The sequence below is a fragment of the Hyaena hyaena genome, unplaced genomic scaffold (genome assembly GCF_003009895.1).
Source record: "Hyaena hyaena isolate Hyena2069 unplaced genomic scaffold, ASM300989v1 scaffold_418, whole genome shotgun sequence".
NCBI classification, from domain to species: Eukaryota; Metazoa; Chordata; class Mammalia; order Carnivora; family Hyaenidae; genus Hyaena; species Hyaena hyaena.
Window position 1 is genome coordinate 65,905 of NW_024081051.1, and position 12,102 is coordinate 78,006.

At 41.0% G+C, this 12,102-nt stretch overlaps 1 protein-coding gene across 2 annotated transcripts in view; it reads left to right on the forward strand.

The window, feature by feature from the left end:
• Positions 1-768, forward strand: part of IPO5 (importin 5) — a 45,764-nt gene extending 44,996 nt beyond the window's left edge. Inside the window, exon 27 of one of the 2 annotated variants that reach the window (XM_039252524.1) lies at positions 25-111. In XM_039252524.1, coding sequence (XP_039108455.1) covers positions 25-111 — 87 coding nt within the window. Of the gene's footprint in view, positions 1-24 lie in introns of both variants that reach the window. The other variant, XM_039252523.1, reaches the window with a different exon arrangement.
• The last annotated feature ends 11,334 nt before the right edge of the window (positions 769-12,102 follow it).

Sequence of the window (12,102 nt, forward strand, 5' to 3'; positions counted from 1 at the left end):
ATTTATGAAATTGTTCTTTCCTAGACTTCTGGAGGACTGTGGACTGAGTGCATAGCACAGCTCAGTGCCGAGCAGCAGGCAGCCATTCAGGAGCTCCTGAACTCTGCTTGAAGGGCCTTAATGCCACCACCAGAAAACTAACTCCAAATAAACGTTTACCCTTTTGTTTAGGTTTCTTTGTTTTGTTTTTGAGCAAAAGAGAACGGTAGAGTTGTGTTGTGTAGGCCATCCTTCTGCAAAGCCACAACAGCAGGAAGAGAAGCACTGGGTTTCAGAGTGGTGTTCGAAAGGATTTCTGTGGTACCACTGAAGAGGTTCCCCATAGGCCCTGCAGTAGCACTGGAGAGTATTTTTCTATCGGTATAAGCCACCCACATGAAGGTGAAAGGGAAGCAAAATATTTCTCATTAGACATAAGGAAATCTAAGACAAAACAGCTTTAAGATCAGTTATTCAGCGTAGATGTGTATTAAAACAATTTGCTATACACCTAGTGTTCTGTTAATTGGAGTGTGAGTCTTCTTGTAGGGTAGAAAGCCTTCTACCCAACAAACTAGTAGATCTAAAATTAAAAAAAAAAAAGCTGAAGACAAAAACAAGCATGAAGATGTCATATTTGATGTCACTTTCGGTTTTTTCCCAAAAGGCTTATGCAGTGACTCGATCTGGAAAGCTTTCCAGCTTCCAGCCCTTGAATGTGAAGTGTCGTTGGCATGTCTGGCAGTAGTGTCTCATTGACTCCTCAATAAACAACATTGAAATACAAAAGAGATCTGTGTAAAAATTCAGTACTGTCTGGCTTTGATTCATTTAATGTTTTTAATATAAGAATAAGCTAATATTTTTTTAGAGTAGCAACTATGTCTTTGAATGTTTTCTTTTTCCCCTAATATTTTCCTTGTGCAGTTCAAACTTAAAAGCATTTAGTTTTTACCATCTTCCATTTTAATTTAAGCTAAATTATATACCTCTTCCTTCATAATTGGTATCCCTTTAAAGTTTGCAAATTTCAACCAATAGTTTTTTTTAAAACTACTGTTGTTCTGGTAGATAAAAAAGATCTGGCTTAGTATTTTCACTGCAAATTGTAATTGATATGGAGCCACATACAAATTTCAGACTTTTAATTTTATGATAAGTATTATGCCTAAAATTATTTGCTGATAAATTCAGTAAAATGTGTGACATTTTTTTCTTTGTGTGTTAACCTAGCGGTAAATGACTTGCTGTTGTTTCTTTCCATAATTTTTCTAAGGGATCTTAATAGGTTTCTGTTGAAACTTCAGTGTTAACATTTTTATAGTTTGTACTAAACTTAACCGTGATATAAAAATGAATTTTATGCATAGATCAGAATTTAAAATTAAAGATTTTTTCTTTAAGTGATTTGCATTACTTTATTAAAGTTAACTCTGAAATGGAATAGAAAGAATTAATTAAAATTAAGATGGATCACTTGGTAGCAAATATCCTTCAAATATATTTTCAGTTTTCAGCACATCGTTAGCCCAGAAGCTTCAGTATCCTGCAGAACAGCATTGAATGACTTCACCAGCACAATTCCTGCTTTCAGTGGGCACCCACTTGACTGTTTTGTAACGTGTGTGGGGTAATTCTTGGAACTACTTTATACCCTGTATCCTGTCGGAGTAAAATGTGTCAAGACAACTCCTTTGTGCTTTCTTATATAGAAGAGAGTTTGGAAAGTTGAATTGTGTACCGATTCCAATCGCAGTTTCGCTGTTGTTTTTAATTTAAATTATTACAACACTTAAAACATGTTAAAAATGTGGCATGCGTGGCTTAGTTAAAATGAAAGTTTGATAAGAAGATGGCTGCCTGGTTCTGGAGAATCTAGTGTCTGCAGAGCTCTGTGCTAAGCACTTTCGGGTAAGACTTGGAACTTCTAGTTTAAACACTAATGGGAAAGTCAGAAGATGGACAGGTGAAGAGTCAGTAGTAAGATCCCTGAGAGAAGTAAATGAATGCAAATCCATCCTCAGGCTAGAAATAGAGAAACTAGTAACTGAAACTGAATCACATTCATTGGGGAAAGGTTGGTCCTAAAGGCTGTTCTGTGCCCTGATCCGGAGACCCGGGGGTTCATAACTACTTGTAACATGTTCATGAACTAGCAGTTCTTTGGAATTCTCTAGGGGCACATTTCTATTACCTCATTTTATCTACACAAGATGAAAATTCATGTTTTTTCCATTTGTACCAACGTTAGTTCCTAGCAGCCTTACGTGTCAACCAGGAATGATATATTTAAGAATCCAAGCTACTTCTGGAGGAAAACCGTGTGTGGCTCTTACGTTTTGCGGGTATTTTGTAACAGAGGATTAAGTTACTGCACAAGTGTTAGAAATTTGTAGCAAAATTTATTTGGAGTATTTTTTTAATGCTGTAAATTTTTAAAAAAGTAAATTGTCTTAAAGCTAATTTGACACATCATAACTCTGGAGTTGTAGTTTGGCTAACAGAGCCCCCACTAAATACGTACGCAAATAAACATTCTTGATGCACCTGGTCTCATAGTAAATAAGGGGGGGTGCATATTAATAGTGGTGTGAGCATTATATTTTTATTATGGAATTTTAAGCAATTTGAAAGCCCCTCAGAGGTAGCTAAATGTCTTCCGCAGTATGGCTTCATTCTGCCTACAAGTATTGGGTAAAACAACCTTTCGGCTTTCGTCTTGTCCCGTAGAGGTCACTTTGCTCCTGTTCGTGTTTGCCTCAAAGGAGTGATGGCCAAACCTGCCGTCTTGGGTTTCCTTAGCTCCAAACGCAGGAGTGCCGCTGTTTCAGAAGAGGTAAGCCAACTGCAAGGGGTAGGCTGGGATTTATTTCCAGCACTTGAACTTCTGAAGCAGAAGGCCAGGGGTAACTCAGACCATTCTGGACTAAACTTGCTTACCCCCCGCCCCTCGTTTTTTTAGAGACCTTTAGTCCCAATAGTCCTTGACTAGACAATGCAGATTATATTGTTTCTATGAATGGGTAAATAACCAGCACTCTGAAGATAAATTATAGCTTAATTGTTAATTTTCTAAAAAATGAATCCAGAAGCAGTGCAAGATGTATGGTTTTTATACAAAACATCCCCAAAATGTTTTAATTCTAGGTACGGTAGGAGAGTGAGTGATTTCTGAACTGTGTTTCTTGGTGATTCTGGATCTTTCATTGTTTCTTCAGTTTCTAAGTCCCTGTCCTCTTGACTGTCATTCAGATTGTGATGTAAGTCAAGACTTGTGCTGTTTGCTGTGGATCAGGAATTAGTTCCCCTGTCTCTGGAAACGTTGTGACAGATGGGTAGAAAATGTCAAAGTTTTCGATTGCAGGTTGATCACACCCTGTGTCTTCAGGCACACCTTGAAAGAAAGATCATGGTGTTGAGTGATGAAAACCAGGGGTCAGCAAACTTCCTGAAGGACAGTAAATATTCTAGGCTTTGCAGGCTCAAGGGTCTCTGTTAAAACGACTTAGCTGCCATTCTATCGCCACAGCATCCACAGGTGATCCCAGACGAGGGTGTGGCAGTGTCTCATTAATCTCCAAAGCAGGCTGGCCGTGGTTTGCTGACGCCTGATCAGAACTACTGACTGCTTGGGTTCAGAAGTCTCATTGTACATGTATTGGCACCTTGGGCAAACTAACCTTCAAGTCTTAGCCGCCTTCTCAAAAGTGGGAATAATGGCGCACACGTTTTGGCTGCAACTGCTTACTAGTCTGGGCCCTCCTGGATCCCCTGTGTTTCTCTGCCTCAGAACACGCTTATAAACAGTTCATCCACAGGGTGGGCGTGAGGCCCGAGGCTGTGCATCTATACCAGACACACCTGGGACAGTGCCTGGCTGTGCAGGTTTGCTATTTGAGTACACGTCTGAAGAGAGAGAATTTGGACAGTATCTGCTTTTTACAGCTAGTTATGTCACACATTTACTCCAGGGAAAACGGAAGCGGTACTTCCCAGCGAGAATCCAGCCACCTTTAAGCTGTGTCTGCTTCAGAGCAAGTGCTGAGTAAAACATGGTCGGCCTTCAGGTAGGGGACACCTAATTACCTAACAAGGAAAAGGAGAGGGTAGAATAAGAAGAAAGAACTAACTTTAAGTAACGCGAATAGGGCATGTACGCAGTGGCCTGAAACCGCCCACTTGCGGTCTCTGAACCCCCCCCCCCCCCACCTCCCCACCGAGCTGAAGCTTTGTGCCCGGCCTTGCTGGCACGGTGAGCTTGTGCTAGGGTTGTGTCACAGATAGTCCAGAGGACGGGAATGGCATCCACTGTCTTGGAGCGTGAAGGAGCCAGATGCAGAAAGCCTGTTGCTTAGGTCTCCAAACCCTCTCCCCACAACTGACCACGGCTCCTGCCTGGTGGAGGGGGGGTGGGCGGGAGGGTTGCCTGTAAATCACAATTTGGTTGACCGTGAAAAAAGATGTGCCAAATAATTTATAGCCCATTTAGAAACCTGGTCTCAGTCCCCAACTGCAGCCAACTCTTGTTTCATGATATGTAGAAACCTAGTGGGGCAGGTGACCCTTTTTTTTTTTTTTTTTTTGTCTGCCCCATCCAGCTAGCTGTACAGGACTGCCCCTTACCACTTAATTTCACACTCCCGGATTTTCTCAAACTGCTTTCAGCCTCAGCTGACACGTCTTACATAGTTTTAAAATTTGGCCTTTATAATAAAGACCCTTTGACTGCAAATAGTGGGAAAATACAGGATCATGACTATATTGCACTTTGTGCTTTAAAAATATTTAAAGTTTATGGGGCATCTAGGTGGCTTAGTCGGTTGCAACCAATCTCGCAGTCATGAGTTTGAGCCCCACGTTGGGCTCTGTGCTGACAGCTCAGGAGCCTTGAGCCTCTTTGGAATCTGTCTTTCTGCCCCTCCCCTGCTCGCACTGTCTCTCAAAAAAAAACATTAAAAAAATTTTAATAAAAGTAAAGTTTATTATAATAGAGGGTCAGAAAAGGGGCATGTGAGTGGCTGAGTCAGTTGAGCTTCCTTCTGACTCGGCTTCAGCTCAGGTCATGATTTCATGGTTCATGAGTTTGAACCCTGCATGGGTCAGTGCAGAGCCTGCTTGGGATTCTCCACGCCCCACCCCACCCCTGCTCAAACTCTATTTTGAGAGAAAAACACAACCTGTCAATTATTAGTGTTCTTGAATTGGGTCTCAAGGGGAAAGGTCACCACTACTATAAAAGATTAATAAGACATAAGACCAAGAACTCACATTATAGCTGGTGTTTAAAGAGAGTAAAAAATACAAAATAGCAACACTAATACAGAGACATAAAACTGGACTGAAATTCTAATTCTTTTTTTTTTATTTTTTTTAATGTTTTATTTATTTCTGAGAAAGAGACAGGCAGCGTGAGCAGGGGAGGGTCAGAGAGAGAGGGAGACACAGAATCGGAAGCAGGCTCCAGGCTCCGAGCTAGCTGTCAGCACAGAACCTGACGCAGGGCTCGAACCCACGAACCGTGAGATCATGACCTGAGCCGAAGTCGGACACTTAACCGACTGAGCCACCCAGGCGCCCCAATTCTAATTATTTCTTTAGAGAATGATAGTTCTGGATAGCAGTCAAGAAGGACTCTGAGGCACAATAAAGTTTGCCTTTGAAGATACCAAGGGGCCTTTTCTAAAAAAAATTTATTTTGAGAGAAAACAAGCAGAGTAAGGACAGAGAGAGAGTATCCCAAGCAGGCTCCAAGCTGTCAGCTCCAGAGCCCCGATGTGGGGCCCAATCTCATGATCATGTGATCATGACGTGAGCAGAAATTAAGAGTTGGATCCTTAACCTGCAGGCACCCCATACCCCCATGAAGACACTAAGGGGGGTACTTCCTGATTCATAGTAGAGAGCGCCCCTTCCCTCTCAGGATGGAAACCTCCGGATCTCACCAGAGATGATGTGTGGGAGACACTGCAACGGCCTTCAGGCATCCCACTCACCCCAAAGCTACTTGTTTTCCCAGATGGACTGCGCAGTCCCAGTGCAGAGACCAGCTCGGGCAAGTCATGCCGGAGGTGGGGGGGGGGGGCAGCAGGACCTGCTTCCACACCGCCATCCGACTCATCCACGGTCCCCTGCCTCCCGAGTCCCCAGCAGCCCCAGCCCCACTTCCTCCTGGGAAGGGAGCCCTGGACCCAAAGGCTTCTGCTGGTTTGAACACTGCTCAGACCTGCAGGTAAGGTGCTGTCTCCCTCCAACCCTGCTCTGCTTTGTTGCACTAGACCATTTGCTTCTTGCCTGGGCCTGTTATCCTTGCGAACGTCCCAACCTGGCCTTTATCTGAGCTGCGACATTGTTTCCGAATTGTTGCTCCTGGGTGCTTCAACGACTTCTCTGATTTGTGTGGGCTGGAGAGTGCTGGTGACAGTTCAGTGGAATGATGTAATGTGGTCCAGGGCAGTGACACTGATGCCCAGGTCCTAGAGACCAGCCGCTAATTAATCAAATATTCCAAAACCATCCAAGATTGAAAAACCTGATAATCTGAGCTTTCTGCTTCAGAAACACGATGTGAACATTTTGCGGAAAGTATTTTAATTATTTATGAAAAGGTCATTGACATATTTTCTGAAGCAGGTGGCAGTGGATAAATAAAGAATGGGTAGATAATCACTGTTGGCATATTTTTTTTAAAAAAAAGTTCTCTTCCTTAGCTGGTGTATGGGTATTTTGAGAAGAGGCTCAAATTCTGTGGAGTCTTAATTTTTTTTAATTATTTAACTTTTACACAAAGGGCCACCTGTACCTGGTTCAAAATCCAAGATTTATTTTTAAAAGTATTCAGGGAAAAGTCTCTTCACTCTCGTGCCTCAGCTAGCCCCTTTCAGTTTTCCTTGTGAAAGAAAAATTTATAGACTTGGACTCAACAGGACATTTTTGTCCTGTAATTGATAACCTCCCTCTGGAAGGAAATCAGCATTCCTGATGAAAAGCCTATGCTTTCTAGTGGATATGAGTCAGGTTTACAGTTCTGAGAAGGGCACCTGCCTGGCTCAAGAAGTAGCACACACAGCTCTCTATATTGGGGTTGTGAGTTTGAGTTACACACTGGGCAGAGAGAGTACTAAACATTTTTTTTAAAATTTTTAATGTTTTTCCAAAAAAATAAAACTATTCTGAGAAACTACTCACCTACCTAGTTAACCCAGCATGAACTCTAATCAGACATACAGGTTTGTTTGTTTTTTTAAATAAGCCAACAGTGACTATCTAACCTAATTTTTTTTGCCTCTAAATACCTCTGCTATGACAGAAATCTTTGAAATTGGTCTGCTCAAGATCTATGTTCATGCAGTAAATTTATACTAAAGTTCCGACATACTACAGTTCTGGAAAGGATTTGTTAAGCCATCTCCTTTCTTATGTCTCCTTCCAAGTTGATGAATAGTCAAATGGATCATTGGAATAAAAGTTACATCATTTTCCCGAGGAATTATCAATAACCAGACCTATTAAAGGTGGAGGTGAAACATCTTTTGCTTTTTAAATTGATATCCTCAGTATTGGTTATTGTCACATTGGGCAAATGAGATAATCACATTGGTTTAGAAGCTCATTTCACCTTAAACTAAGTGGCATCGGGCTAAATATCCTTTCATTGCTAAATCAGCATAAATTCTCCTTCCCATTAGGGAGCATATTTTCAAGTATGCATTTTCATAAAATAATTATCTTTACTAGCATTCCATTCTATTTTTAAAAATTTAATAACAAAGTTCTGTTCTTTATGTGTTTAGTTTTGTGGTTACCTGCTGTTTATGGCAAATGATACCAGTTTTTTATTTGGGGGAATAACTTCTCTTTTAAAGCACTTTTTAAAAAGTAAGCGAGCTGATTGTTTAAATTATAACGCAAATATAGGCACAGGGGCCTGAGGGTGCAGTGAAAATCATGCAGCTGGTACTTGTGATTGAAGTCTTGGAGATACTTCTTGACCAAGGTTTGCAACAAAATCCTACAGGATCGACAAGTTTTGTCCTTCGTTACGAGAAACGCAATGCCATGATTGTTCGGTAGGGTTAGACAAACCGAACTCAGCAATAGGCTCACCCAACAAGATACTTGGAGGCATGAACCAAAAACTAAATTGCTGTACAGGTTTGGGGATTTTTAAAAATTTTTTATTTTATAAAACAATTTCAAATTCATAGGTAAGTGTACAAATACCACAAAGAGCTCCCATATCTCCTTTCTCCAGAGCCACCACCTTGAACATTTACCTCCCCAATCCCTTGAGGATGATGAAGACTGCCTCCTTGACCAAGCTCTGAGCAGGTTCCTCTGAGTTCTTCTTCACCCAGGCCTTGACTTTCAGACTTCCATGGTCCTCTCTGCCTCGTCCAATCTAGTGAGAATCACGCTATCAGTGGAGTCCCCGGACATCCAATATCTGGTCAGGTTCAGGTCCCCCGTGCCCCACCACTGCCTCTGAAAGCATTTGAATTGTACCTACTCTCTATTAAGTGGGTGGATTTGGAAAATGTATTTGGCATTGACAAGCTTCCTACCTCAGTTTGCTCATTGGGAAATGGGGAAATCAATACCTACTCGGCAGAGTTGCAGTGAAGGCTGAGTGAGCTCAGGAGTGCGGAGGCCAGGGCATTCCTTGGTGCAGAGCAAGGTGGGCCCTGCCATCCACACGCCCTTCCTGCCCAGGACAACTCTGGAAAATTCTTTTATCTGAGAACAAAAGTGTAGTTGATAGGCTGATGGTAAACACAGTGAAACAATCAAGATGGAATCTGCAACTCATTTATTATATGCTGGGTAGCCTCAAACCCAAGAATATTAGGTATCAAAAAAAAGGTTTTGCTCTTTTACCTTAAAATGTATGCAAAATATATCTTTTAATTAATAGATCTTAAGGATCCATCATCCCGAACGATGCTAATAGCAAGTAAATAGCCACTCAGGAAATCAGTAAATGGAAGATAATATTACTGTTCCTTAATCATTGGGACTATCAGTAGTTTGCATTATGAGTTGCTTACGTGTGATTTGTATACTGTATTTTCGGTGGTATCTTGGGTTACTTAAAAATGTGTCTTCCTGGAGAAAACTCTGAGAACCTTCAGGGGGCAGCAAAGGAGCATCACAAGTTGAAAAGTTGAAGAACAATGAGGAGTTTCGTCATTTCGGGCAAGAAATACACTAACCTATCCTGAAGCAGTTTCTAAAGAATATACCAGTTCTATTAAATACCTCAACGCTGAGCCAGTCATCAGGTGTATAACGTGGCTGTGTGTCCCATTGCTGCCCAGTAGTCTACTTTCACCCTTCCATGGTCAATGTTCAGATCATAACTTTGCAAGAAACACAGGTTATTGTGAATAATTGGAGTCCTAGTGGCAAAAAGGAGAGCAGGTAATTCTCAAGTGGAATGGTCCTCTCCTCAGTTAATTCTCAGTGAGTTTGCATTGTATTAGCTTTTCCAGTCCTCCTCCATTATCTGAACAAATAATCTAATTAACAAAGCAAATGTGGTAAACCATGAGGCCAGAGCTGCCATTTATGTAAAATTATTTTGAAATTTTTCACATTGGGGGAATTTTTTAAAAGCCCTTTCTGGGGCACCTGGGTGGCTCAGCCATTTAAACATCCAACTTAGACTCAGGTCATGATCTCACGGTTTGTGGGCTCGAGCCCCACAGCAGGCTCTGCGCTGATAGTGTAGATCCTGCTTGGGATTCTCTCTCTCCCTTTCTGTCCCTCCCCGACTCGTGTGCTCTTTCTCTGTCTCTCAAAATAAATAAACATTAAAAAAAATTTTTCTATATAGTCAGTACCTGATAAATGCCAACGAATTATTTGACCTTCAATAAATATATGGCAAATTATTAATTGCTATGTAGCATTTGTCGATTTTTTTTTGTTTTTTTTTTTTTAGTGTTTATTGATTTTCGAGAGAGAGAGAGAACAGTCCTGGGTAGGGACTGAGAGAGAGAGGGAGACACAGAATCTGTACAGGCTCCAGGTTCTGAGCTGTCAGCACACAGCCTGACACAGGGTTCGAACTCAGGAACGGTGAGATCATGACCTGAAATGACGTTGGACACTTAACCAACTGAGCCCCCCAGGCGCCCCGGTAGCCTTAGTCTTTAAAGCAATGTTTAGATCCCAGGTTTTGCACATTCCTGTCAGAATTATGGCCTGGTACTATATGGTTAAAGAAATTAAAGAAACCATGAGAGTTTTAAGATCAAAATAATAGCACAGTAGAATTAAGGGGATCATTGAGGATAAATATTAGAAAATATGAAAATGAACATCTGCTACCTTAAAATACAGGTTAAGCTGGCTCTACGTACTTAACACATTTTTGAAAAGGAATATATGTACCATACGGTAATATTTTTTACATTGTTATAAATTTGGCTTATGCCTCTGGAGAAAACTAGCTTTTCTGTGTGATAAAAAACACATGCTTTTTTTAAAAAAACTTTTTAATGTTTTATATATTTCTGAGAGAGAGAGAGAGAGAGCCAGTATGAGCAGGGGAGGGTCAGAGAGAGAGGTAGACGCAGAATCTGAAGCAGGCTCCAGGCTCTGAGCTGTCAGCACAGAGCCCGACGCGGGGCTTGAACCCATGAACCGTGAGATCATGACCTGAGCCGAAGTCAGATGCCTAACCAACCACCCAGGCGCCCCAAAACACATGCTTTTGACATAACACTAGGTTTGTTCAATTATACCCTTTATCATGAATGGCCAACATGAGCACATTTAATTCTCCCACACTAAGCAGTCAACGTGGACACTCGATTTCTTGACTTCTGTGCATAATCCAAGCTTGTGGGCACTAAAATATGACATGGCTACTGGCATCGAACAACTTTTCGTGTGCTTGTTCACCATTCATGTTTGGTCACACATCCACTTACATCTTCTGCCTATTTTATAATTGGATTGTTAGTTTCCTTTACAGTCAAGCATCGAGAGCTCTTTATATTAAATATTAAAGATGTAAGATCTTTGTGGGATATGTGATTTGCAAATACTTTTTCCTGGTAAGAGCTTATCTTTCACCCTCTGATCAGGGTCTTTTGCACACAAAACAGGATAGAATCTGTATGCTATAGAATGCATCAGTATCACAACATATTGATGAAAAAAATAAAAGAAAATCTAAATAAATGGAGAGGTGTCGGGCACTAATGAATTGGAAGGCTCACTATACTAATATCAGTTTCCCCCAAAATTGATCTACAGATTCAACATAGTTGCTATAAAAATCTCAGCAAGATTTTTTTTCTTGCAGATATAAACAATCCAATTCTAAAATTTATACAGAATGGTGAAGGAACTCGAATAGCCAATACAACTTTGAAAAAGAAGAATTAAGTGCAAGAAAATACTCTACCTGTTTTTAAGACTTAGTATATAGTGTTAGTAACCAAGACAGCAGAGTACTGGAAGAGGAATAGATACATGGATCAATGGAAGAGAAAAGAGAAACCCAAAATAGATCAGTGCAATATGTCCAATCAATTTTTAGGAGAGGCACGAATCAATTCAAGAGAGGAATGGACAGTGTTTTCAACAATGATGCTGGGATATGGGACATCCAGAGACAAACGATGAAGTTCAACCTCAACCTCACACACTAGTTCAACAATGGATCATTAACTTATTTATTCTTTCATTCTAGTTTTTTAATTTTTAAGTAGGCTTCAGGCCCAATGTGGGGCTTGAACTCACAACCCTGAGATCAAGCAAGAGTCACATGCTCTACGGACCGAGCCAGCCAAGCACCCTGGATCATGAATTTAAATGCAAAATATAAAGTTCTAACACTTTAGAAGAATACTTAGGAGAAGTCTTTGGACCTTACGACTAGGCGAAGTGTTCTTAGACATGACACCAAAAGCATAAACCATTAAAAAAATTTTTTATTAGATATGATTAAAATGTTTGTGTCCACCTCCTTTTGAGGAGCCATTCTTTCTCCTTCCCTTGGTAGATATGGGAGCTTCTATTGTCTTAAATGATCCCATCCCTGTGGCTACAAGGAATGCAACAGCTGACCCAAGTTGGACCAGTTGAAATACATAGGCTCCTGGTCATGGGAAT